We start from the raw sequence: 27,203 nt of genomic DNA, 5'->3' as shown, positions 1-27,203 counted from the left end.
AACCAACTGAAAAGATCCTGCCAGTATTTCAATATTACTGGGCAAGAATAAAATAAATGATCAATGGTTTCAGGCTCTACTAAACAAAAAACACAAGGATCTACTTCAAAATGGAATCTTTTGCGCAAAACCTCAGCAGCGGGATACACATTATTAATAATCCTAAACTGCATATCCTTCATTTTAGGTATAATTGGCCGTTTAAGGTAATTACAGAATTTGTTTTTAAAAGTTTCATTTTCAAATTGTTTTAATTTTTAAGTGTTATCATAATCTGAAAATAACTTACATTTTAATACATTCCCTATCACTTTATTATTACACTTTTTGTCTCCAATATATACTTCTCCAATCTTTAACTCGGGCCGATATCTTTGAATATGTAAGAGTGCTTTGAATTAGTTGTTTTAAAGCAAGAGGAATGGCTTTGCACAATGTATTATATTCTCTAAATTAACATTTTATCTCAAATTTCTCCATGAATGCATTGTGTTGAATAATTAGACCTGTTTCATCTAAAAGATCAAAAACATGTAAAACATTTTTCCCATACCACTCTTTTTTGAATAATGTCTTTCTATTTATCGTAATGTTTCTGTTATTCCATAATGTAGAGCAAAACATTTTGAGGGAATATCAATTTCCAGTAGTACCGAATCTGTTTGTGGAATTTTGAAAGCTTATTTGGCAAATTGGACACCTCAAAATCACATTTCTCTTAGGAACACTTTGTAATAGAGTAAAATACTAAGCATTTATTATAAGCTAGCTTTAACTTTGTTAGCTTTAAGTTTGTAAAATCAATACATATTTCAGATCTAAGTGTATTTTAAAAGGTGAATAGGGCATCAAAGTTTGTTTGTTTTTTCATTTATATTTGTATTTTTTTGTATTATTTGATGTGATTGGATGAACCAGTGTGACGTAATGGAGGGAGGGAGCGTGCAGAAGTTTGTCCGCGCTGGCTTCCCATCCCTGTGGAAGCTTCATGCCATTGTCTCGTTGTCATAAATAGTTTGGTCGGAAACTTAGCTGGGTTATTATAGTTCAGGCTTATTTCAGACACTGACAAATCTAGTATCAGTATTAGTAATTTATTATATGAGAAATTAGACTTTTTCGAGTAGCCCAAATATGCAACAAGTAGTTGCACATAACAAAAGAGCGTTTGTAGAGAAGTGAAGAGCGCAGAGCAGGTAAGAGAAGAGACTGTGTTTGGTGTCTGTTGTGAATCATGTTTTCGGTGTTTGATGTTTGTGTGATGAATCATTGAGGTGAAAAACGTGAGGAATGTGAAGTTCGGTCTTTCCCAATCTGTCCTCATTCATTTCACTTCTGCCGGACCGGTTTGTTGTCTTTTTCTCTCTCTCTCTCTCTCTCTATTTTTAGTTTCGCTTTGTTTTGTTTTGTTTCAGGGCGCTTTTGCATTAGTAGCCTAACGTTACTGCTGTCGCCTGCTGCTTTGTCATATATTTTGTGTTTCATTCCTATTTTATGTTTTCTGTCAATACACAGTCGATACTCTTATCTTTTGGCCCTAAATTTAAACCACCTATTAATCAGTCATCGTGTTATAAACTATTGACTCTTTAACGATTTACATTTATTGTGTACGGTCATTTTTGTGTTTGCATTTATTTACTTTACAGGCTATTTCTTAAGAAAATACCTTTTATATTATTTTACAGGTGATTTAATGGAATGGCTTATTTAACTTTCATTCTTATTTTATTTTATTGATGATTTCTTAATGCAATAAATTTAGTATTTAAAAAATAAATCACAAATATTTTTCTTAAGCACATATTCTGGTTATTTATAGGTGCTTACATGTGATTTCTTAAGAAAAAGTCTTGTTCATTAATATTAATATTTGTATTTCAAGTATACTATTATAAAAAATAATACATTCATCTATTTTTCTTTTCATGGGAATGTTGATAAAAAATATTTTTCTGTAACGTGAACTTTTGATCAGCTTTTTTCAAAAAGCTCTTGCCAAAGCTCAGTCTTTGCAGTGAATCATGACTCTAGATGCTTGTCTCATAAGTAATAGTATTTAATGAGCCAGTGGTGAACTGTCTATCTGTTGGGACACTCACAATGACCAAATAAACTAGTTTGGCCCTGTCAGTTGAGCACTAACCAAAGTCTGTCTTTCATAAGAATAGGTGTTGCTGAATGGCATGAGTTGTTGAGCAGTGCCAGCAGTCATGGCCGAGCTGGAGGTGGATCAGTCCAACCTGCCCAGAATCCAGGAGGGTAAGACCTGCCTGACATGCACATGTTGCTTGTGGTTATGACTCTGTGTGTGCACACTGCCGACCGTTTCATTTAGGAAGAGTTGTGCTTTTATGCTGTTTGATACACATAATGTGTACATGATGTGTGCGTCACATCACTCTGTGGTCTTGATTGTTGATTCCCGCTCTGATTTTCAGATGTCTCATTCCGCTGTCATATTCAAAGTACTGCATGCTCTACACTGATAAGTCTGAGATCTGATTAACATTCCAGACATCTGCTGTGTATCTCGGAAGCAAAATGGCTGTCTGTCTTCCACTGGCGAAAGAACGTTTCCACATGTCCCTGTTTGCTCAAGTATTTTCTCTTGGGTAAAAATCCTGTATTTGAGATTGACCCACTGCTTCTTTTGAAGGGGGAAATGATTATGATGAATTTCTTTTCCGTTCCCATTCTGTACACAATGCTTTTATTGTTTTGCTTTGTGTTTTTACGCTTAAACAAGCACTGTCAGTAGAACAAAGACCCTATTAGACCACCATACAGCCTGTATCACCCAATTAACTAATGTCTAGGCTTTTGTAGAGATGTACAGTACTTTGCCATGTTTCTTTCCCATTGGGTTTATATCCTTTTTTTACATGGCCTCTGAGCAACTATGTTTTCATTTCCTCAGTTTGTTTTTAGTAGTTCCCCAAAACATTGTGTACATATATCGTAGTGAGTTCTCTTTGACTTCGCTCTTCTGTTATCAGTTCCTGTGGATGTATTTTTGCTCCGGTTGTTCTCTTGACCTAGTCTTGGGAATGCTGTCTCTATACCCCAGTTCCCTTGAGAAAAAGCAGCCTCTTTCCTCTCTGCACTTTAACCCCTTTGCATCCCTCACTCCCTGCTTTCAATGACCTTTTCCCTATGTATGCTGTGAAACCTTTGTCCAGTGGTACACTTTATACTACCGTTCAAATGTTTGGGATCAGTAAGAATTTATTTTCTGAAATAAATTAATACTTTTATTTAGCAAGGACACATTAAACTGAAAATAGCTTTGCCGTCACAGGAACAAATTGCATTTTATTTCACAATAGTGCTGTTTTTACTGTGTTTTTGATCAAATAAACACAGCCTTGATCCATCTCAGACTTCCTGTCTCAGCTCACTAGTCTGTCAAACTCTTCTTTGTTTTGTTTCGTCCCAGTGTTAGTCTGTCTGTAACTGATGACGGCTCTATCTTATCTTTTAAGGTGGTGTAGGAATTTACACTCTTACTTCAAAAATCTTGTTTTCAGGTTTCCTAGTATAAAGTGTACCACTGGACAGAGGATTCACAGCATAAATAGGGAAAAGGTCATTGAAAGCAGGGAGTGAGGGATGCAAAGGGGTTAAAGTGCAGAGAGGAAAGAGGCTGCTTTTTCTATGTAATATGAGCATGTTTTTTTTTTTTTGGCTCTGCTTCTGCAAAACTAGTTAGACAACTTTATATCCACACCCTCTTGCCTGCCAATCCACCCAGCGCCCCAATCTGACACCTGAACGCTGAGGTCAGAACCGGGCCTGCAGGCTCAAATCCGTCCTCCTGAAGTGAGAGGAGTGTATTCAGAGCAGGTTAGCAGGTGCTTACACCGTCGAGAAGAAGACTTTCTAAGTGAGGATTAACACAGGTGTAAAGCTTCTCCTTCCTCTACTGGATAAAAATGTATGATCCTTTCGGCGTGTGAATCTGTAAGTGTTTTTTAATTTTTTTATTTAGTTGACTGCATGTTCAGAGACGCGAGCCTAAGAACTCTTGCTGTTGTTAGTGGTTCTGTAGATTAAGGCGAGCAGAAATCGCATTGCCTAAAATTGGTTGATCAATCTTATCAGCTTAGGTGTAGTTTGAAGGACAGATCAGTGTTTATAGAGTAGCCCAATACGTTTTCCTGGCCAAACCTTATCAACGTACTAAATCCTACTGTCAGTAGTTCATTCTGTTGTTCTTGTGTTATCAGGATTGTTTTGACTGAAGGAATCAGACCAGATGTTTTTAATGATTGGCTGCAGGTTTATGTACTTGGCTAGCATGCTAGCATAAGCTTCACATATCTTTTGCTGTCTTATGCTTCCTGAGAACATAATTTCCCAATATATTTCATGTAAACACCTCAGTCTGAAAACTAGATGGAGATTGATCTAAATGGAATCGATTGACGTAGGATCTTACATAATTTGTGAAATGTGAGGATAATTACTGTATACACTACCGTTCAAAAGTTTGGGTAACATTTTTTTACTGTTTTTGAAAGAAGTGTCTTGTGTTCACCAAGGCTGAATTTAATTGATAAAAAATACGGTAAAACAGTAATATTGTGAAATATTTAATAGAACTGTTTTCTATTCGAATATAATTTAAAATGTAATCTATTTCTGTGATGCAAAGCTGAGTTTTCAGCATCTTTACTCCAGTCTTCAGTATCACATGATCCTTCAGAAATAATTTTAATATGCTGATGTACTGCTCAAGAAACATCAGTGTTGAAAACTGTTGTTCTGCTTGATAGATTTGTGGAAATTGTGGTACACTTTTTTTCAGGACTATTTTTTGAATGGAATTTTTTTTTTTTACTGACGTGTGAACAGTAGTGTACAGCTTAAAATATAGTTATCATCCAATATAATAAATATGCTTGCTTTTCATTAGTAAAAGCAACATGAAATTGCTTTTTTGCATAATTTTATATATATTGGAAAGAAAAAACTCCAGTTATGTACTTGGGGGGTCATGCTAATATCTAGGTCAATCTGACTTGACTGCTTACTTTTAAGTTTCTCACTGTAACACTGACATACATGCCATATCACACATTTTGTTCTCAATAAATGAAATGCAGATAGATGTTTTCATTGGATTTCAGTGAATTCAAAATCTGCAATCAGATTAAAAGGATTCAGATGCAGACATCGATTCAGATTCTGATGCCTTATTGCACTACCTTTACACACAAACGCATACAGTGTGTATATATATGGATCCACAAATATTTTTGCAGTGTAATTCTCTTGATGTTCGAGTTCTATTGATACCCTGTCCCCAGGCGGAAAGTATATTGGCTGCTGGACAAAACAAACCATCTACTGAGTCTACAGAGCCGCTGGATGTCTCAAAAGAGGACAACGAAACTGACCATTGTGTTCTTGTCCTTATCGGTACACCTTCTTTCTGCTGCCTCTCCAACGTTAATGCCACCAATCTCACTATCCTTCTGCTCAGTTTAATGTCTTTTTTCCGCTGCTGGCACATCTGGAAACCATTCCTTCTGTGTGCAGGCGTATGTGTGTGTACGCTCTGGGTGGATGGATGTTTGAGGGCATTGTTGGGAAATGCTTGTGTGACCTGATATGGGTTATCGCAAGATGCAGCAGGTGGGCTCAATCAGGAAATACATTTGTCTTTTTGGATGCCCAAACGGTTGCATTTAAACTTAGGATACCCCACAGTAAGATTATTTTTCTTTGCTCACATTTTTAGGCAGTCGGTAGTTTTGGTGGGTTTGGCAGCAGACAGGATGGCTGGGCCTCACAGCTATACATAGATTTCCACCAGCTGCTCAGGTCAGAGGTTGTGCTGAAGTCAGGATGTCTCCATTAGGATATTATGTTCATGCTACTCTAATTCAGCATAACTGCTTAAGGTACCCTGAAGAAACATCAGATGTAGTGTCATTTATGTGTTTCAGGTTTTTGAGTGTGAATCTAGCTGTTGCGTTGATGGGGCGACTCTTGATTTAGTAAAACGCTCTTCTTGTTTTTTCTTTCTTTTTACTGCTCTAAGGGTCTGTAATGTTCTCCGCTCTGACCGCAGGTCCAGCTCTAGCGCTATAGCCTTAGACTCCAGCTTTTGTGTCAATTACAGACTGTATGTTCCCCTCAGAAACTCTCTGCGGCTCTGTTGCCTTGTATATCCCTGAATTTGAGGTTGCTTTTGACTAAATTTGTATTTTGCTTACATGCTCTGTGGATATCCTGAGGGGCAACAAACTCAGCGGGTTTGCTGAAGTTTTGTTGCCATGAGCGCATTTATGAGAGCCGTATATTTATGTGTTTGTTTGGTAACAACAATGACACTGTGTTAATCTACTCTACTCAACATTCACCACAACATGTAGCACAAGCTATGTAGAGTTTTCTGTAACTCCTTGAGGGATTCTGCGGTGGCAGTAAATGCAGATCACTGTTCTGAGCATTTTTTAGTTTCACTGTATAGAGTGGGCTTCCCAAGGGATGAGAAAATGGAAATGCACAAAATAAATCAATGTTATTAATCAAGAAAATCTCAAAAATGATTAAAAATTAAAGGGATTTGTGGAGTCAACCTAGTGTTTATTTAACTTTTTCCAAAAGATCTCTTATGCTCTGCTTTTACATAGATTTTATGTAATTGTATATCAGCTTGAAAGAGACTCAAGAGCTGTACAGTTCACATGAACATTTGTTAAATTTAGAGTTTACTGGCTGGCACTCAATGCTTTTGCTACTTGTGAATATTATTATAAATTTTTTTTCAGTTCACATGAACATATGTTAAATTTAGAGTTGACTGGCTGGCACTCAATGCTTTTGCTTCTTGAGAATTTTTTTTTTCTTTTTTTTTCTAAATGAATTTTCCAGGTTCTATCGACAGCATCAAAATCCTGCTGATTACCACTGATAATGCATGACCAGGGTCCTCATTTATTACCATTGCGTACGCACAAAACAGGCCCTGAAAGAGACGTACGCCATTTCCGACGCATAAGTTGTGATTTATAAAAACAAACTTGACGGGAAAATGTGCGCACCTGCACGCAAACTAAGAACTCCAACTAAGGAGTTGGAGCAGTTTGGCGACACCGATGGTGAGCTGGAGTTGCGTCTTTTTGGTCACTTTTAGACAGAAAATCTAAAAAAATATACATATACAGAAAGATAATACAAATATAATTTCACTTGCCAAGCCTATCACATGAAGCAACCTCCATCCCTTCTTAAATGTCCGGGCCAGCAAGCGCGTTGGGCCGTGTAGTGAAACTGACGCATAGCATAACGCATCTAAAACCGTAAATCTTCCTTATAAGTCCTAATCATAAATACAGTTCATGTTCACAATAACAGTTTAAATAAATAAAAGAATGATTTAAACTTTGTTTTACTTCTGTTGTAAAGATTTAGATAAAATTTGCCATTCTGATTAATCGAGTTAAACACTTAAATTACATGAAATCATTACTGAGAAGTTACAACATTTTTTATATTCAATAAATAGAAATATTTGTTGTGGATGCAATGCTTTCGAGCACTTTTCCTCTGGCATGCTGTGTTTTAATGTTTTAACTACAGAGATAATTGCTTATGAAAAATAGCAGATTGTCTGAGAAAATGGTTTCGTGCAAATAATGCACAACAAGGTCTATCTGTTTCCATTAAATACATAAATCAATTAAAATACTCTTTGGCCAGTGGAGTAAGATCCATATATGGTTATTTCGGGGAGGAGAAATAGCTAAAAGAGCTATTCAGACAAATTTCACACTCAAATAATGAAAAAACTGAGCTCAATCTTCATATTTCTGCTTTTAAATGCTCTGAAATGCTTTGCCCCATAGAAATTACTTTGGTTTTACAAACTGAGGGAAATTATTTTCAACACAGATTCCTCTTAAGTTTTTTTTCCTAAAGCAGCGAGAGCCTCCCTGTGATGTCAGTTATTTTAACACAGGGTTTAAAATGAAATGTGATGTTTACGGGACCAAAACCACAAGTTTTATTTTGTTTTTAACTTTCCAGGGTCCGTTTTTGTCATGAAGACTGTTATTATGGCTTTATGAAATATGAGTGTCTCATTTTTAAACTTGGTGTATAAAGAATTTAAGACTTTTTTTTAAGGTATAAAATATTTTTTTATTTGTTTTGAACTGAGGCTTCACAAAAATAGTGCTATGAACACTTTTAAATGAAGCATTGAATTCGTGTACTAAAAGTGACCAGTAAAGACATAAAATAACACTGCATAGTCTCTGAACATATTTCCAAGTCTGTCTTATTTTCTTTGACAAATTCTCCAGTTACAGCTTTGAATGTATATAATTTGTGGTTAAAATGAAAAAGATGCTATAGTTTTAAAATATAGGAAATAAAGTTCAGCACTCAGAGTCAGCAGCATCTCTCATAGCCTGATGTTACTTCATGTTTCTGCAGTTGTATTGAGTGTTGTTTCTCGTCTGCAGTGTGCCAGTGTTTTGCTGTACTGGAGGATGGAGCTCTAGCTCATAACCTGCAGGAACAGGAAAGTAAGACCCATTCTCTTATTTCATCTGCCACACCTAAAGGATTTTAAAGCAAGCTTATTTTCTCAGTCTTCACATTCATCCATCTTTTGTAAACTTCTAAAGAGGGCTGGTATTCACACACCTCGAAATGTAAGGGTGTAGCAGTAAATAAGATCTCTCATGTGAGTCAATCTACCAGTTTAATTAAAATATCCTGCTTGGTTAGACAAGACAGAGTTTAGTTTTAGATTGTTCTCTATATAGCCATTTACAGAGAATATAGAGTCTATTACCCATCACTAAATGGCATGTAAAAACAAAACAATCTGCTATTGGTTGCTTTACATGTAAATCGGAAAGTCTCTCTCTGTGCATATTTATTTAAACACTCGCATATGTCAGATGTTTAGAAATCATTTTAAAAGTTTAAATATCCTGATATACAATACTGTTCAAAAGTTTGGGTCTGTATGAGTTTTAAAAGTCTAATAGTCACCAAGGATGCATTTATTTGATAAAAAAATACAGGAAAAACTAAAAAATGTGAAAACTAATGTTGTAAATATGAAAAAATGTGGAGAAAAAAACTTATTTTGAAATGTATTAAAAATGGTATTTATTCCTATGATGGCAAAGCTGATTTTTCAGCATCATTACCCTTCAGTGTCACATGATCTTTAAGAAATAATTTTAATATGCTGATTTGGTGCTCATAAAAAATGTTTCTTATTGTTATCAATTTTGAAAACAGTTGTTCTGCTTAATATTTTGTGGAAACTTAAAGAACAGCAATTATTTGAAATGGAAATCTTTTGTAACATTATACATGTATTTACTCTCATGTTTGATTAATGTAATGCATCCTTGCTATATAAAAGAAATAAAAACTACTGATCCCAAACTTTTGAACTGTAGTGTATCTTCCGCATGCTTTTCTGTAACCTTATTTGCATGCTGTCTCCAACAGTTGAGCAGTTTTACAACTCAAATGTGCAGAGGAGTCAGCTGGTGCAGAGGGACATCAGAGTAGCCAAGAGACTCCAGGATGAGGAGGAACAGACAGCTCACATGCTTCAGCAACAGGCCACTCGCCAGCTGTAAGATAACACACACACACGCACACTGTCAGAGACCACTATCAGATAGGACACTGTGTGTATTCAAGGTTATATACTGTATATGAGCAGTTCGGTAGCTGATAGCATGTCCAAAGTCCACCACTGTCCCATAGTGTGACATTCTCTGTGCTTCCTTCTTACAGTAAGGAAACAGACATGTTTTTTCAGTTGTTTATTGTCATTTATTTCAAGTTTGTTTTGTTTTTTCTCTCAGGGAGGAACGGGACTCGGAATACGCACAAATGATTCAGGAGGAGATCCAGCGGCGTGCGGAGGAGGCTCTGAGAAGGGAGGTGGAGGACGAGGTGTGTAACACACTTCAGGCTCAGTAAACTTCACTCCTTCTGTTTTTCATTTACACCTCTGAACTGCTTTGTCTGAGGCATCAAATGGATCAATAGTTCATGAGTCACTGTGGGACGCCAGTAAGCTGATTTATTCAGCTAGTCTCATGTGGAGTGTAAGTGCTGGCAAAGACCACACAGGAATGAGCATCAAGCTGCTATAAAGCAAAAGTCACACTCAAAACTGTGCATTAATCAAATCCAGATGCATTGAACTTCAGCCCACCTTAAATACCCCCCACCCCGGGACACAAAAAGAGACCGAGGTCTTCTCATTCAGTGAGTCGTGGACAAAAAAGCTGAGTGTGGAAATGTTCTCCAGAAATAAAAGCAAACCTCTATGGATTTGCAGCTTTTCTTGGTGAGGTTCCATAAATGTTGTAGCAGTTTTTTGTGTTGGAGGTGGTGTGGCATTGTGGTTAAAACGCTTGCAGGTTCAGACCCTGCAGGTGTCCTTGTAATGTTGTACTAAAAGTTGTTTACCATCAGCTAAACCTAAAAACTCAAAGTTAATAGAAATATTAAATCCAAGTTCTCTCACAGAATGTTTATCTGATTTACAGTAAGGAACTTAAAATAGAATTTGGGCAACAGATTGTAAATTAAATTACATTGTTTATAAGGTGTAGCTAAAAGACTGAAACAGCATGTTAAAATGAGACTAGAGTGTCATATATCTAATCATATATCATATCTAATATTTCACCTCCTGTCTTAAGCATGTACAATCATGGTACTCAACCAGGGGTGACTTAATATTTAAATGAATAATTTTCAGTGTATTATTAATATGTTAAGTATTTATGTTTATTATTAATATATTAAAATAATCAAACTCTAAATTAAAATGCTAAAAAAATAAATCATGTAAACTAGAGTCATATAATAACTTTTCTTCTAGAAAAACAGTCCTTAATTTCTGGAATCACATAATGAGTCATGAGTAATAAATGTATTATACTGTATCCATTATCCCAGTTTCTGTAAATATATAGTCTGAAACAAGCAGCTTTGTCATAATTACAGCAGAAATATCAGGCATATTGTTATCCTATAAAGGAATATTGTGTTGGACAACGGGGGCCTTTGAGTCAAAAAGGTTGAGAACCATGACAATAAACTTATATAAAATGTCTATCTGAACCACACTCATTTAACTGGCTTGAACTATAATTGTGCTTAAAATAAGGATGGTTTTCACCTTTTCAGTTAAATGAATTAAATCAAATGTACTGTGTATTTAAACAAAGCTGTATTTAAATGAGAGCTGCTCATTTAAACCCTCCTAAATCCATTTCCCCCTAGACCTCCAGCATAAGTGCATAACTACTTTGTTTTGCACAAATTCATAGATGAGAGAAATTATTGTCATGCTTTAAACTAGTTAAATGTCTGTAAGAAATTTAAACATGTAGCAACAAGGCCTCTGAATCTTCCTGGAAAAAAAATAATTAGCTTGTTCAGCTTTTATTTTTTCTCTCGAATGATGGTGCAGTGAACCTTGATTAAGGAGTCTTTTGTTTAGAGTTGTTTGAAGACAGACAGCATGTGGGGTTTACTGTGGAAATCAAAGCATAAGTGTTTTTGGGAGTATCTTGGGAGTTGGAGAGTCCCGTGTGATTCAGGTGGCAAAGCTGGAAATTGTTGGCTCAGCAGGGAGAAAAACTGAGTCAGAGAACACTGGCATATCAAGCAATTAGATCCTGACCAACCTCTATCATTTACAGGTGATCTCAGAGATGAAAAATCTGAGTCAACGTGCCTGTGAGGCCTTTTAAAAAACAGTCCAATTATTTTACTAATGCTGAACAAGTAATTATTGACATTTAGGATATTTTATGACTAGTGAACGTGATCTCTGTTCCTGCAGGTATTTTCTGACTAATTAATCATGTCTTGGCCTGCCAGCTGCACATTTTAGTCTTGTTTTGCAGTAAATATATCTAAACATCCTTAAAACAAAATCAACTTAATTGAGAATAGATATTCAATTTAAGTTAAGTTTACCCCATTTGTATTTTTAGTGTAGTTTGGTTTTTTTTTTAGGAAAAACCTCTGTAAATGTTATACTTGAAGCAAGGAAAAACTTTCCAGATATATTATCTGAAAATACATTACACAGTTTTGCTTTTAATTAAAAGCTAGTAATTTTGAAGGTGTTCTCAAACCCGAGTAGCATCTTCTAGGACTCCCATATTGCAGTAAATGTCATTCCGCTGCATTAATTATCAATATTTACACCCCTGCAGCACTGTGTTAATTAAAGCCCGTGAGGCACCAGGTCACATCTAAACATCATCTCCACACACTGCTGTGGACCCTGCGGTCCTATCAAGCTCATACAGGAGCACAGAAGAGTAAACAAAACTCTCAAAACACATAAACAAACCACATCTGTTGGGATGATTTCTTAAGAGTTCAGGTGCCAGATAAGCTCTGAGTCAGACCGCTAGAGACAGGAGCTGGTCCCTGTGTGGGGCACAATCTCTCAGCCCAGGACAGTGGAGTTAATTCGGTTAGTGCTGTGAAGTAAGAAAGGTCAGCCTTAAAGGTTAAGGACATCAGGACCTGATGACAACAGACAGAGAGAGACTCCTCTAAGGAGGTTAACATGATTTAATGCCAAGGACCCCTAGAAGAGTTATTTCTAAGGACTACTTACTAAAATTATTAAAGGCAGATTTTTATTTTCATGTATACAGACCCATTTTTGATGTATGTGGAATAATATTAAACATGGTATTATACAGGCAGCATGCTGTTTCCTAAAAGCAAAGCACTTTCAAGTATTTTCTTTATAATATTTAAATTGAAGTTACTGGCAAAATTGACCTCATATCTTTCTTTTTCTTCATTATATTAGCTTTTAGTTCTTCCTATTGGAAAAATCGAGAAACATTAAAATCTCACAGTTGACATCATCAATCCGAAGCGTATTATTAAAACGCATTGTAAAATCTTTTTATTTTCTCTCAAAAAAATTCCACAGGCGCCTTAGCACAACCTTGTGGTCCGTTTCAGTAAAAAACCCTGACCTAAGCCACTTCACTCTTAACATACTGTTCTCCCGTTTTCTCAGACAAACCTTGAAGAACTGTTTTAAATAATCAGTCTAGCTCTTGAAGTCTTTCGTTCATGTTTATGTATGTAAACAGCATTTGAATCCAAGTTCAGATTTTTAGTTCATTGTAAGTTTTATGATTGTTGAAATGAACCTGTAGTTTTGTCAATGAGGCAGAACTCAGAGATTTACAGGACTTGACCAGAAAATGGCAGTCACACACAGGGTATTGTCACATTTATAGCTGTTTTTGCAAGACTTTAAAGGACGTGCATTTTATAGCATTGTTAGAGTATTTTAGGTAGAAATACCCTACCAAATTTTTCAAAAAGCAACCAAGTGAGACGCTAGTAGTGACTGCTCATTTCTTACAAGCATATAAAAATGTGAGTTTTGCTTTTGTAGAAATCATAGTTTGTAAATTATAAAATGTTTATTAATTTGGTCTTTATTTACATGATGGTAGTCATGGAATAAGATAAAAGATCAGATCAATGTGATAATCATACTGTAATTGGTTGAATTTAGAGAACTTTCGATGGTACGTTGTCAGTGGAAACTTCTGAGTCATTGTGGTCAGTGGTGTGATAAATTGTGGCCTCTGTTTGACAGTTTTGTTGCAAGCTGAGCATATTGCTGTTTGAAGATTCTGCATGGTGGGCTTTATGATTTAAGAACAGGCAGGTCTTTAGGCCTTTTATACGTAAGCATGGAAATTCCCCTCTGTTGACGTACACCGTCTTCACCAGTGTACAGTATATGTTGAATACGTGGGTGGATATTGTTTCACCTCAATGTGTCATCACTGAACGTTTTGACGAGCATGGCTGTTCATTTTTTTGCACATAGCACTGGTGTTACAGAGGTTGAATGTTTTTTAGCACTGGCCACACAATTGTAGCACAAGAATAAAACAGCATCACAGGCATGTGACTGATAAAGGACATTAATGTTCCATACAGGGGGCACAAAAAATACAAACCTTAACCAGAAATGTTTTTAGACAAATATTTTATTTGCCTAAATGGCAGACTGCAGGAACATAGCTCCTCTTCCTTAACATTAAGTTAATTTTGTTTATATAGCCAAATATCACTAACCACAATCCAAACAACATCCATCCATTTTGGTTGAGCACTTGAAAATACAGCTTAATTTTCCTATAAATCATTAGTAAGGTCTTAAGATTTATTATAAAATGTTAAATGAATATAATGCATTCACTGAGAGAGAAAAAAAACTTCTCTACACCAGAGAAAAACTATTCTCATATGATAAAGATAGTGACGTTTTGACTGATAAAACATGACAATAAACACAACCATATATGATTTATCTGTTCTAGAAATCTTGGATATTTTCATAAGAATAAAGTATATGTATAGGCTAATGCAAAGCAACATGTTCATAGTAAGGAAATTTCTTTTGAAATCCGAATAACATTGTGACTATGTCTTAATAATGGTATATATAAAATAATATAATTTCTGCCTCATTCTATGATACGAAGACTCGTCAGATCACGTAATAAAGGGATTTCAAACACTCGATTGGCATTATGAAGTTTGGAGTAAAACATGTCATTGAATGTTCTTTAGTTGGACAACAGGTTTGTAAACCCTTGTTGCTTTTTCAAATGCATTAACTCCATCTCACAGCACTTGCAGAGAGGGAGCAGCATTTACTACAAACCGATCTAATCTCAGTGCTGCGCATATACTTAATGTTGATTTTGTTTTAAATAATCGTACTAAGCTAAATCGTGCTTCTGTTTAATTCCGGTTAATCATGCAGCCCTAGATTAACCTCAGATACAAACAAAAATACAACAAACACTCGCTCACTTCACACAAATAAGCGGCTCTTTCTCACACACTTGCAAAACGCATGCTACTGTGGTAAAAAATTTTAAATGCTACTGACCAGTATTTTGTTTTTGTTTTTCCAATGATAATCTGCAGCCATACTTAACATGCTTTTCTGTATTTGTTAAAAACTTGTAAAAACCACAACAGATCCCATTGAACATTATTATCTGTAATAATTAATTTAGGCTGTTGTTTACTTGTCTTTTTAGGAAATTGCAAAAAGGATACAGGAAGAGGAAGAACTTTGTGAGAGACACAGGAGCAGTTACCAAAATAAAGATGGTAGAGGTAAAATAACTAAATTCATGGTGTTATTGGAGTGTTTTTATGAAAAAGGTTTGTTAGGTATACTAAAGTTCTTATGTAGCACAAAATTTCTGTTTGTTTCCCTCATTTACTCTGAAAACAGTAGCTTTCATGTAAAGTAGAAAATCTGTCCATTGGAAATTTCTTTTGAAATCCAAAGAACATTGTGACTGTCTTAATGTCTTGTCACATGCATATTCTTTTCTTTTTTTGTCAAATGGTTGTTTCCCATATATGCATTTGTTTTGCAGTAATGTGACACGGGTGATGTTGAAACCTAGCATCTTTTAATTTCATCCCCAAAGAGTAGTCCATCATCTTTGTGCAAATTTGGAATATTAAATCTACTAAAATAATAGACGCATACACTTTGTTTCAACATGCAGTGTATTGTTAATGTATCCATCATGCTTTTTAAACCCCACAAGACATGACCTCATATGGGATGATGACTATCCCGAGGTATGTCCAGTTCACTCATGTTTGTTTCCTGTTTGAAAGGTTCTATGGTTATGCCATATGGTTACGCCATGTCTTGCAATAAATCCTGATTTTCTTTGATGGCCTAAACAGAGTTGGAGGAAAACATCAAGCTTTCATGTCTTCAAGATTGATGGTGTTTCCACTTCTTTATTTTGTGAAATAAGCCCAGTTAAACAGTTATACACCTGTTTTTTTGGACTCATTGACTTTGGTTATTTTTGTGTTTAACAGAAGATAGTCACACATTCTTCTGCAGAGAAGAAATGTAAATTAAATGATGACAGAATATTATTTTGAATTATTTTGTGAATCCAACTATTCCATTGAACTTTTATTGGCATACTAACAACACCCTGAATCACCCTGAATTCAGTGAAGCTTAATTTTCACGTCATGTTTTTGTTTATCATGCAATGCATGTTTTAATGGTTCATTTGTCTTTTTTACTTCTGAACAGAGCTTCATGAGTTAACTGTTTTATTCTGCATCCACCTGATTTCTAACAATTTTCCAAATCCCCTGCTTTGTGTTTGCATGATTGGTTTCACTAAAGAATCCAAAAGCATTCCTGCTCGTCCATACTCACCCCAGCCTGTTCACGCTCCTCACAACCGGTCTCCAACTAGAAGATGGCAGCTCTCCTCCTCGCCCACCTACTCAGACTCTGAGGAGGACCGGATTGAATACAGTAGGCCTACAGTCATACGGCAGGACAGCAAACCCACTGTAGGGCAGAGGAAGCTGGTCAGCAGACCTTCCAGAACACATTTAGAGCAGGACGACAGGAGCTTGATCAGCCAGAGCAGCAGCAGCAGATCTTCACACCTGTCGGGTGGATGGGGTGATGTCATCAAGCTCATAAAGAACGATATGAGCGAGCAAGGCTACCTCAGCCACAGCTCTGAGGATGATCTCTTTGAACCCGTCTATAAACTTGAGAAAATATTGCGACAGAAGCAGCAGGTCTCTGGAACGAGGCTGAGTCGCCACAGCAGTGTGAGGGAGGAACATAGCAGAACGTGGCAGGGAGATGGTTGCAGACGTAGGGAGAGTTTTAGGGAAAGACATGTACATTTCCCGGATGAACGGAGGAGCAACCATGGCAACAGTTGTAGGACCAGTGAAAATGGTTACAGTGACACTATGGAAAGAGTTCCGTGTTCAACAGGGATATTAAGGGATGATCACACAAACCTCAGCGAAACTCAAGGTATCCAGACTCAAGCTCAGGGGTTTCAACGGAACATTTCAATGAGACGTAGCTACCTTGGTAACGTCAGGCGGACATCGGTGCGTGAGGGAAGCAGAACATGCAGCGTAGATGATTCTAACTTGGCTAGTGCAAGACTCTCAAATAATGCCACTTCACTCCAGACTAGAGCACCACAGTTGATGGAGATGGAAGTGGAAGATCGTTTGAGGGAGATGGTGAGAGTCAGAAACACACGGCAGAGAGCTCGATCATTAGCCGAGGATGAAAGGAGGATAGACAGGGACCATAGACATGGAGAGCGTAGAGTGAGGCGAAGTCAAAGCGAGCGCTGGCAAACCTTTGAGGAAGAAAGACCGAGCACAGAGATGGAGAGGGAGAGACGGATGCAGAGACTCCAGTCTTCCGGAGCAGGTAACCTCTCTCTGAGCTTTGCAGTGCGGCTGAGCCTGTCCCTACATCTGCTCATTGCTTTCCAATCAGTAAACAAGAGCTCCTGTGCATCCCTGCGTCCTTCTGGTGTACAATTTAGGAGTGGAGACAATGTTTTTGTGTGATCTGCTTTTTCTCAAGCTTGACATCTCCTCCAGATCTCATCCTAATTTCTCAAAAACTTCAAAATGCTTCTATCTGTCCTACAGCAGCATCAGTTGTTTCCTCTTTTCAGTACCTCACCGTTACATATGCTTGGATTTTCTTGCATTTCTTTTTGATTTGGCTCTTACTTTGTCTCCTTTGAGGCATGTTTCCAGGGATATAATCTACCCAGTAAGATTCTTACTGTTTAATTAATAGAAATTCAACCTACTTTTAACGTTTGATGGTCTCGGCCAATCCTGTTTCAGGAGGGCCACCTTCCAGCTGAGTTTAGCTCCAGCCCTAATCAAACACACCTGAGGCTGCATCCAAAAACTAAAAAAAAATGCTGCATTCCAAGGTAAGGCATCAAGGCACGTCCGAATCCAATTTAGCTTAATTTCCTTTCTCCTGAGATACCTCCATCAGATCAATTTTTCTTTTAGAATTTTCATGTGCAAACGCTGCCTGCAAAGTCATTGCCTAATAAGGCAGCGAAGCAACAAGTCAGCTGCCTAAGTTTTTGGATGCAGCCAAGGTCTTCAGGATTACGAGAAACTTCCAAATGTAGGTTTGTTGGAGCTTAACTCTATAGGACAGTGGCACTCCAGGAGCAGGAATAGACACCCCTGGTCTAGGCCCAACTGGTTGAAGGTCTGAAAACCCTGTGTCTTGTCTTAACATTCCCTAACAGGATCTGCTTTTAGGAGTGGAATGGCTGCTCTTGACTTGGGAGAGCTGGAGCAAGTGCTGGAGGATGAGGAGCTGGCCCGCAGGCTTCAGGAAGAGGAGGAGAGATTGGTCCAAGAGGTGAACTCAACACAAGTGCAACTATACAGTACAGTAGTGGCCAAAAGTGGTGTCCGGAGGGGATATTTGGTTTTAATGACTGTGCAAGTTTGATTAAACCATCAAAATAGGAGGAAAATCTTTTTTAGATTTTTAAAAATTTATTTTTAGATTTTCTTTAAAGTGTTTTAAATAAAGGGAAGAACAGAACACCAAACTCGGTTTAGGTATTTGTCTTAAATTAAACTACAGCTACAGGTTTTATTCTACTATGCAAAAAAAAAATGCATAGAAAATTAAAAAATCTCTGGAAAACGCATACATTGACTACAACATAATCAGTTAATCCTTAATCAACATGGTCATTAATATTTTGTTTGTTCTCTCTTGTTTTTGCATTGTTCATAATTTGAATGACCACCTGGCCAAAAATGATCTCTGCACAATGTGGCATGTTTTGTTCCATCATCACAATTAAAACCATTGCCTCCAAGCACAACTACATAATATGCTTACAGCATTGTTAATAATATCTAAATAAAGGCGTCAATTTTCCTAAGCCGGACACCACTTTTGTCCACTCCTGTTTATACCAGTCAACCCTGCTCCTGGATCGACACTTTCCTGCCAAGTTTAGCTCCAACACGTATGCCTTTTAAAGCTTTTTGTTTAATTAGGACTGTAGCTAAACTCTGCTAGAAGGAGGCCCTCCAGGAGCAAGATTGGACACCCCTGGTATATACCATCGTACCCCTATTAGTCCTCCGGAATGAAGTCTTGTAATCCTATCAATGATAGTAGCAAAAATACTAAAATAATACAATGTAAGCTGAAGTTGTTTTTTCTCTTCTCACATAGACTCAGCCAGGTTCGTCTCCTCTCAGAAGGGACTGTCCTGTTGGAGACTTCAGAGCGGCACAGGTTGCTCAAGACGAGGTGCGAAGAGGTTGAATGAAAGGGCTGCTTTCCCTACGCATTAAAAGTGGGTAATTAATTTCTTGTTTTGTGATAGGAAATTGCACGTTTCATGCAGAAACAGGAGATAAAGGCTAAACGGAGATCTCGTGAGCTGGAATCTGTTGGATCTGGGCGGGAATACAGAGAGAATGACAGGAGAACAACATGTGACAGACAGGTAGCCACACCTCTAGAGTGATACTATCTTTTGTTCTTGCTTTACCATTTGTAAATTTGTACTCTGTATACAATGACTCCTTTGTGGAATTCCCTTGTTCATGCCTGTCTTTGAAATTGGTGCTGTTGAACTAGTTAAACATGCCTTTTGACTTGCTGACATGAATTCATCATGTGATTCATCATGTGATTCATCAGTATATTGGCACATGTTCTATGAACATGTTTATCTTTAAGGGTGATTCACATTAAATCCATATGGAGCCAAAAAAATAATTTAAATCCAGAACCGTTTTGTGTTTGTCGGGGCAAAGTGAACCAGCCTTTAGTAGACAAAAGAAGCCTGTTTTTACAAAAGAATTTTGAATGTGAATTTTGCTGTTGAACATACAGAGGCGGAGACTGGATTCCGAAGGTCTTCAATCCCCAGTTGATGACCTCAACCCTAGTCACAATTCCATGACAATGTATGTGCTATTTTCTCAATAAATTACAGCTTATATGTTCAGTCAAAAAAAAAAAACCTTAAGATCCTCTGGTGTTGCTACAGGCAAGCACAAGCCATCAGGAATATTGCAGAAGAGTTGGACCCCACCTTTCAAAGGAAGGATGCAGCTGAAACAGGACAAATGAATGGTGCTTTCATTCATTCAAATAACAAATGGTTTCTACAATAATTATAAATTGTAATAAAACAATAATTATAAATGGTTTCATTTACAGGTCCCTGTCTAAATCAAACTTCACAAGTAGGCTTGTACAATCCCTTGGAAGAACCTACTTTTGTGCCACCCACAAAACGACAGGATGACAAACCGGGACGAGCAAAGCCCAAGGAGAAAAAGGAAAATACGAAACAGAAAGACAACTGCAAGCAGCAGTGATGCTGGACAAATGAACTGCTATAATGATTTCATAACCATAAAAGATTAAAGATATGCATGCATGCCCTGACAGGTTCGGGCTTTCCAGTCTTCTGCTTTCTCCAAGACTTGTGGAATACTTTTGTAACCAACAAATCAACTTGAACTTGCAAAACAGGGACACTCCATCCAGATAATGCTGCTATTACTAGTGAACATCGCTCTAGTCATGTCATGCTTTTTTGGTTTATCTGTTTCATTTTTGTTTAGCAGCTGGTTATAGTCTGGTGTGTCACCACAGTGGGAAAGGTCCCTCTAATAGTATCTGGCATCAGACATGACTTCTGGGAAAACCAGAATGTTGTGATAAAGGATGTCGGCACATGGTTGAGTTAACTTCTGGAGTTTTCTGTATTAATGTTAATCTAAGAAGATATTAGCTTGTACCTTTTTTTTTTTTTTTTCAGGAACTACACCAGTCTAAATTTGCCCAAAGTGTTATTTTCATTTCCATTTGTCTCCCTTGTGTATGAATGTCTCGTATTGTAAGAAGTTACAATTTGCTAAAACAAATCATGCATTCAGATTGTAAAAATTAATATTTTTATTATTACTAATAATATTCAGTGGTTTACGAGACTTTTCTGGCTTGAGTTACATTCCCTCTTTGTAGTGTACATCAGCATATTCTATATATGCATAGTTCTACAAGGCTGGAAGAATTGTAACCAATTTTTTTTGTTGTATTTTTGTACTGAAGCTGAGTGTCACTATTATGTGTTTCCAATGTATTCAGTACTGTTATGACAATAATGTTAAATTTGTTGTGAATCTGTGTGCCGCCTTCAATGACTATAATGTTTAAAAAATGCTTTGTACAGAAGACAGATACAATTATAATATCAATATCTTTCTGGATGTCAGAAAGATATTAATTAACATATCAATAAACACTTTTTACACTTACAGAAGAAATTGTGTGGATTTAAATTTGGACTATAGATAGAGAGGTTTAGACTTTCCCTATTTACTAACAAAGTCATGCAAATCTCAAAGACCTTCTCTTCCCACAAAGCGAAACTTGTGCTGGGATTTTTTTTCTTGGTCTTTTATAAACATGATAACTCTATACAGGCCGGGCTTTACGTAGTAAAACCATTGTGACGCATAAACAGGGTGACCTTTTTTTGACCGTTTAAGACTAACATCATCGCATCACTGACCCACCAGCTCTTTAATTCCCTCCTCACTGCTGTTATGATTATGATGCCCTAAAAAATCATCTCCCTTGAGCCAAGAAAAAAGAAAAGAAAAAAAATATTTTTTTGAATGCAGTGATTTAAACATGTCAGAGCATGTAAATATTTGCCTGAGATTTGAGAATAAAATGAAACCAGATTGCAAAATGATTCATCGTAATTCTTAGGTTCACTCTAGGCTGAATATACTAGAGGTACAGTAAAGCTAGTCATCAGGGAACTCCTGCTGAGTCACCCAACAACGTAAGAATATACAGTTTATTGAACAATCTTTTTATAGATTAGATTGACCCATATCTGCTCCATGAACTAAAACTATTTACTTAATGGAAATTTCCCAACACATGGATTATATGGCCCCTGGGGAAACCTGGGACTTTTGTTTTACAGCGCACACACACACTAGAATGCATTTTTACTTCCCATATACGTCTTTAGGGCTTTTCACACTGATTAACACCAAGCTATTGTCTGTATAGAAATGTATACAATGTGAAACAATGCAAAGTTAGAATGTGAAGGCCAACCTTGTTGTGCAGCTATATCAACCTAGCTATAGCTAAGCTCTATCTTGTTTCAGTATGTGAAAGGGTCAGTGTCAAACAGTGACGGAAACACACCCACAAGAGCGGAGACATTTTTATTCTTATAGTTGAAAATCCGAATTAATAAGCCCAACTAATGTGTAAGAGTGAATGAATGGAAAACGATAACTCATAACTCCGGTTTAGATTGGCCCGGGGTTGACAATTTTATTTATTTACTTTTAAATCCTTCTATGTACAAAACAGTAAAATGCACTACAATCTTGATGAGGTCAAAAGTTAAGTTTCAGAAGGAAAGTCAACACTGCTATTTCTTGAGTCCACTTCCTACATGACTCGGTCAACCACATTTAACATACACTGCCCATAAACTGGGCAAAAAATGCTATTATTAAATAAAAACACTTAGAAAAGTGCAAACATACAGTGTAAAACAGTCTCATTGTTCTTGCTCCAGTATTAAAAAGAAAAGAAAAAAAAAAGTGCTGTTTTCAACAGAAAACTGGGGAAGCCCACCAGGGTATTTCAAGAGGGCTTTAACCTGAATGTGATGCAAGCACCAGTAGATGACGCCTACTCGTATAAAAGTGTTGACATACTGTCTGCTACTGCACACCTACGATAACAACCCTTTCATCTTGTGTTATCAAGAGCGACTTGCTCTATACTTCAGCATTTAAAAACGTAATAATGCACACAGTGACAACATCAAAATGCCCATTTTGTTCCCATTAATCATCACCGATACTCCAGCTGGAATGGCTGACAGACACCCAGTCAAGGATGTATTTCACAGTTTAGTGGATGTTATCCTCTTGCTGTTGTAGCAATTCTACAGTAAGGTAAGAAAATGAAAGCTGTCCAGAACTCACACTATGAGTTTAGAATCTGAGTCTTGTGTATTGACGGACTCTGAGCTGCCACCCTGTTCCTGCTCAGGATGACGGAAACTACAGTCTTCCTGCTCCACTACCATAATCCTGGACTCATCTGAGCGGTCTAAAAGAAGGAAATGACAATACAATAAATACAGACATTATGACCATGTGGGAAAGGAAAAAATGAACACAGGTTTAAATGGTACCTTGGTCAGTGGTATCAGTTTTTGGCTTCTTCTCTGTTTTGTTTCGTCCCTTTACATATGCAACCACTGATGCTATGATACAAAGGGCAGCCAACCCTGCCATTCCTCCAGCAATGAAAACTGGAAGCCATTTTGTCTGTTCTGGAGGTCATAGAAACATATTCTTGAGGTTAGAGTTCAATATTCATATTGAAAGATATGCAGTCCAATAAAATTGATAATGTATGCTGATCAAAGATATGTAACAAGATATTCTAGGATATTCTCATTTACCTTTTATATTTCTCACAACATGTAAGGTTGTTTGTATTACTTCTGTAACAGACACAAAAACATTACATTATGTGGCAGAATGTTACTTGACGACATCCAAGTTATATTGTCCTTCTGTATTCCTTGTTACCTTTGTCTGAATACATGCAAGTACAGTCACTGGTAGCATTTCCTTTGCCCAAAATCTGTCCATCGGGACAACTAGAGAACGAATGAGTTTGAATGAGTTTTATGGCAAATGCAGATCTAATTTCAGATCAATTATTTGTTTTAAAAACAGACAAACTGTAATTTTACGCTACCTTTTTTTCCATTCTCTGCAGTTACTGTGGATTTTGTCATTGAATTTTCCTTTTGGACATTTTCTACACAATCCTGCAAGCATTGAATGAAAGAATTTATATGAAAATAATATAGCAAAACAGCAAGCAATTTCCTATTGAACAGCTTCAGAACTTATTGATCTGAATGTACGTTTACACAACAGCTTTGCAGTTTTTGCGTACAAACGGGCCCTGAGAGGGTCCGGAATTCGTACTCTTTTCGGTGGGCTCCTCCCCCTCCTTGCATTCAGTAACACAGAATGAACATTTGTCGTTTCCGCACCGATATCCGGGCTTGCATCCACATACGGTATCGCTGCTGATAGTGCAAGGTCTAAGAGTAAACTGTTTACCTACAAACATGAAACAGAAAGATTAATGCTTACACAGTATGATGTTTTAAAGCTTATGATGAGCTTAAAGCTTATTCGCTCAACAAAAATTGCAGTGAGGATGTAAACAGAATCATACCTGTGCACTGGGTACATCTCAAACAGTAGAAGTCAAAACTGGTTGTGTATGTGTCAGGTTCACACGGGATACAGAGCTTTTCTGGGTCTCTTCCACAACTTTCCACCAAGCGGTTCCCTGTAACCACAAGCAACTATTTATAGTATGGCTTTGAAACTCATACAGATTTGAAGCATGACTTCTGCACTCTTATAACTAGGCCTATATACCAGTCCAAAAGCCTGAGGGAGATTTTTTCATCTCCTTAAAACCCAGCATTAAATTAAGTTTTAGTATTTTGAAACAAAAGTTATGACATTCACTAAAATAAACCAAAAGTGGTGACATGGCAATCATACAACAAAATAACATTTGCTTATCTGGAAAGACATCTCCAAAAAAGGAGGACAATTACTGTTATTAGAGACTGAGATCCACTGAGTTTCTCATTAATCTTGTGAATAGAAGGTTTGATACTTTACATTTCAACCAAGCAAGGAAGCTTTACAGAGCTCTTCATTCACAGTAAGATTATTGGCACTAGTATTGTGCAAAGTGCTGGGACAACCCTTGGTTTGAGGTTCAAGACGATCTATTCATCTTTATGCAATGACAGAACAATTCATGGATTTCCCTTTAAGTGTTAAACCACATCCTTTTTATGTGGTACTTTCAAAATGATCTGAAACTTCCTTCACTTGGTCACTAATGAATATTTTCAAGGATAAACTGCAATCTGATTTTTTGCATCTTCGATATACCAATAAGTCATTAAAAAAGGGAAATTATGAAATTGTAAACTTCCTAAAATTAAGATCAAGTTTTTACAAGAATATGTCAGTATTACAGATATCGTATTAGGTTACATAACACATTACATTGCAGTCATTTATTGTCTGAGTACCTGGCTTGCATGTCTTGCAGCAGACATCTGATCCTGATATTCTCCAATCCTCACACCCAGAATCAGAACCCAAAGTGTAGTTCAGCACTAGACTGAATATCAGAAAGACATACAGTCCTCGTAAAGCAGTCAGCATGTCTTCCTACACAAAAAAGAAAAAAAATTACCAACTAAAGGACATCATTGTTTATTAGTTAATTGTTATTAATGAACTGCATATGTGATATACGAAAAATATAAGCATTAGCTTTTTGATATTATTATTAATGATTAAAAAAAATAATTAATTCATCAGTTCATTCAACCTTGTCAACAGTGTAAAACTGACTAGCCTAATGAACATCTAAAATCCACTAATCTATGCTTAAATATGTTTTAAATGTAGCCATCACGTTAATATGTTAACGTAGGCTACTACATTACAATTATTAATATACATTTCTTATTAATGAATTAGTCATAAATAAATATTTTCTCTTACTGTTTTTAGTGTAGTGGTCCTGACTCAAAGAAAACATGAACTAAGATGAGAATTTCCACTCCGCTCATGATTTAAAAACACAAAATACCACGCAAGCGCTGACACTCAGTGGGCGTGGCATCTGGTGAACAAAACGACACGTGTTTGTTCTCTTTCTTTCGCTCTGTTCGATCTTTACTTCGTCGTTGTCTTCAGTGGCCGAGTGTTTGCTCCTTACACATTTTCATATCGAGCTTGGAGTGTTACCGTTAAACATAATTAGATACAGGAAAAAGCGAATATTTGATAGATAGATAGATCGATCGATCGATATGTTAGTGACTTGGTATTTTGCCACCCTGGCAACCACTGCTTAATGACACATCATGACTCAGTGTCGCACTAAAGGTCTCATGAGCATCACTCAATGCCATATCACTCACATTTAGAAACTCTGCGGAACAGTATATTTCGACTTCCTCATTAGCCTATATTTCAATTATTTCCTTCTTTCTTCGTGGCTTTGGGACGGAGCTTGAAAGAGGTCTGAAATACAGTGTCAGTAACATTGGGACAATGACTCAGTAATCACCTGATTCTTGAGAGTAGCCTAAGTAGGCTATGTGACTATTTTTATTTATTTATTTATTTATTTACAGCAACACAAGTAAATATTTCCACACTAAATTTAAGATTAGTAAATTGCATAAACAATTTCCACCTATCTGGATTACAGTTTAAACATTAAACTTAACGTGATGCATATTTTTCAGTCATACATAAATTAGGTAAACAAACCAGTTTGATCTCATACATTTTTAACTAATTGAATGTTGCTTGTTTCACATCTAACAATATTTTAACCATGTTCATTCAAAGTAAATTTTATTGTTTTCACATTGAAAATATTTATGCTGGATTTAAATAATTAAATTAAATGGATTTAATGGATTTTTTGAAAAACAACAAAAAAAGCATTAAAAATATATATATATTTTTTTTTTTAAACTTCAAAACCCAAGTTCCTGGGATCGTTATTGTATAGGCCCTATAGTGAGTAAATAATGTAGCGACTTTCAGACGGTTGGAGTTTTAAAGAAATTTCTGTTATACCCTATTTTACCCCACATGCATTTTATAAAAGCATTTAGCTGTCTATCAAGTAGTTTTAAACATCTTGAACATGTTTTATGATAATTTGTGTGCAAATGCATGGTCAATGTAGGCTACTTTGTAAAGTGCCTGTTCACACCAAGGCCAATAGCGATAAAATTCGAAATTTAAGAGAATAGCAGAGTCCACACCACAAGCTATAACAATAACTGCACTGAGGAATATATCGTTGGAATCGCCTTTTCCAGCTGATGAACAATAAAAAAAATTGAGAGCCAATCAATTCCGTGAATCTATCCTGCTTTGAAGAGCTCGAGCACTTAAAGAGGCAGTCAGTATGCTTGAAATAAACAATGTAATCGTGCGTTGGTGTGGACGCTAACATAGTCAATATAGTTATCGTTCTTGGTGTGAACAGGCCTTAACGATAAAGATTTAAAAAATCGTTCTTAAAAGAAGAGCACACCACAACTATAACGATAACGACACAGAGGAACGATATCATTTGAATCACTTTT

At 36.6% G+C, this 27,203-nt stretch overlaps 2 protein-coding genes across 8 annotated transcripts; one reads left to right on the top strand and one right to left on the bottom strand.

Annotated features, from left to right (window-relative positions):
* The first annotated feature begins 907 nt into the window (after positions 1-907).
* Positions 908-21,249, top strand: ccdc187 (coiled-coil domain containing 187). 6 transcript variants are annotated; one of them, XM_077218071.1, is made up of 13 exons: positions 908-1,196; positions 2,172-2,262; positions 8,481-8,543; positions 9,490-9,619; positions 9,855-9,945; positions 15,123-15,201; positions 16,256-17,326; positions 18,183-18,298; positions 19,136-19,213; positions 19,290-19,412; positions 19,805-19,878; positions 19,962-20,047; positions 20,135-21,249. In XM_077218071.1, exons 2-13 carry the CDS (start codon positions 2,214-2,216, stop codon positions 20,293-20,295), a joined length of 2,121 nt encoding a protein of 706 aa, XP_077074186.1. In that variant the 5' UTR covers positions 908-1,196; positions 2,172-2,213; the 3' UTR covers positions 20,296-21,249. The 6 variants fall into 6 exon arrangements, with proteins under 6 accessions (XP_077074186.1, XP_077074192.1, XP_077074191.1 ...); XM_077218073.1 differs by having other exon boundaries at positions 972-1,196; positions 2,167-2,262; XM_077218077.1 differs by lacking the exon at positions 16,256-17,326 and having other exon boundaries at positions 920-1,196; positions 2,167-2,262.
* A 186-nt stretch (positions 21,250-21,435) lies between these two features.
* tnfrsf9a (tumor necrosis factor receptor superfamily, member 9a) lies at positions 21,436-25,913 on the bottom strand. Of its 2 annotated transcripts, XM_077218079.1 has the most exons (10): positions 25,594-25,663; positions 25,113-25,254; positions 24,230-24,346; positions 23,974-24,111; positions 23,738-23,810; positions 23,566-23,636; positions 23,436-23,477; positions 23,163-23,303; positions 22,951-23,077; positions 21,436-21,561 (listed from the first exon to the last, which is right to left on the bottom strand). In XM_077218079.1, exons 2-10 carry the CDS (start codon positions 25,246-25,248, stop codon positions 21,546-21,548), a joined length of 861 nt encoding a protein of 286 aa, XP_077074194.1. In that variant the 5' UTR covers positions 25,249-25,254; positions 25,594-25,663; the 3' UTR covers positions 21,436-21,545. The 2 variants fall into 2 exon arrangements, with proteins under 2 accessions (XP_077074194.1, XP_077074195.1); XM_077218080.1 differs by lacking the exon at positions 21,436-21,561 and having other exon boundaries at positions 22,251-23,077; positions 25,594-25,913.
* Positions 25,914-27,203: the final 1,290 nt, after the last annotated feature.

The sequence above is a fragment of the Siphateles boraxobius genome, unplaced genomic scaffold, assembly GCF_051911475.1.
Source record: "Siphateles boraxobius isolate OS27281-9 unplaced genomic scaffold, OSU_SipBor_1 77, whole genome shotgun sequence".
Classification (NCBI taxonomy): Eukaryota; Metazoa; Chordata; class Actinopteri; order Cypriniformes; family Leuciscidae; genus Siphateles; species Siphateles boraxobius.
The sequence above is the reverse complement of the archived record's forward strand: the minus strand, read 5'-3'. Positions and strand labels throughout refer to the sequence as shown.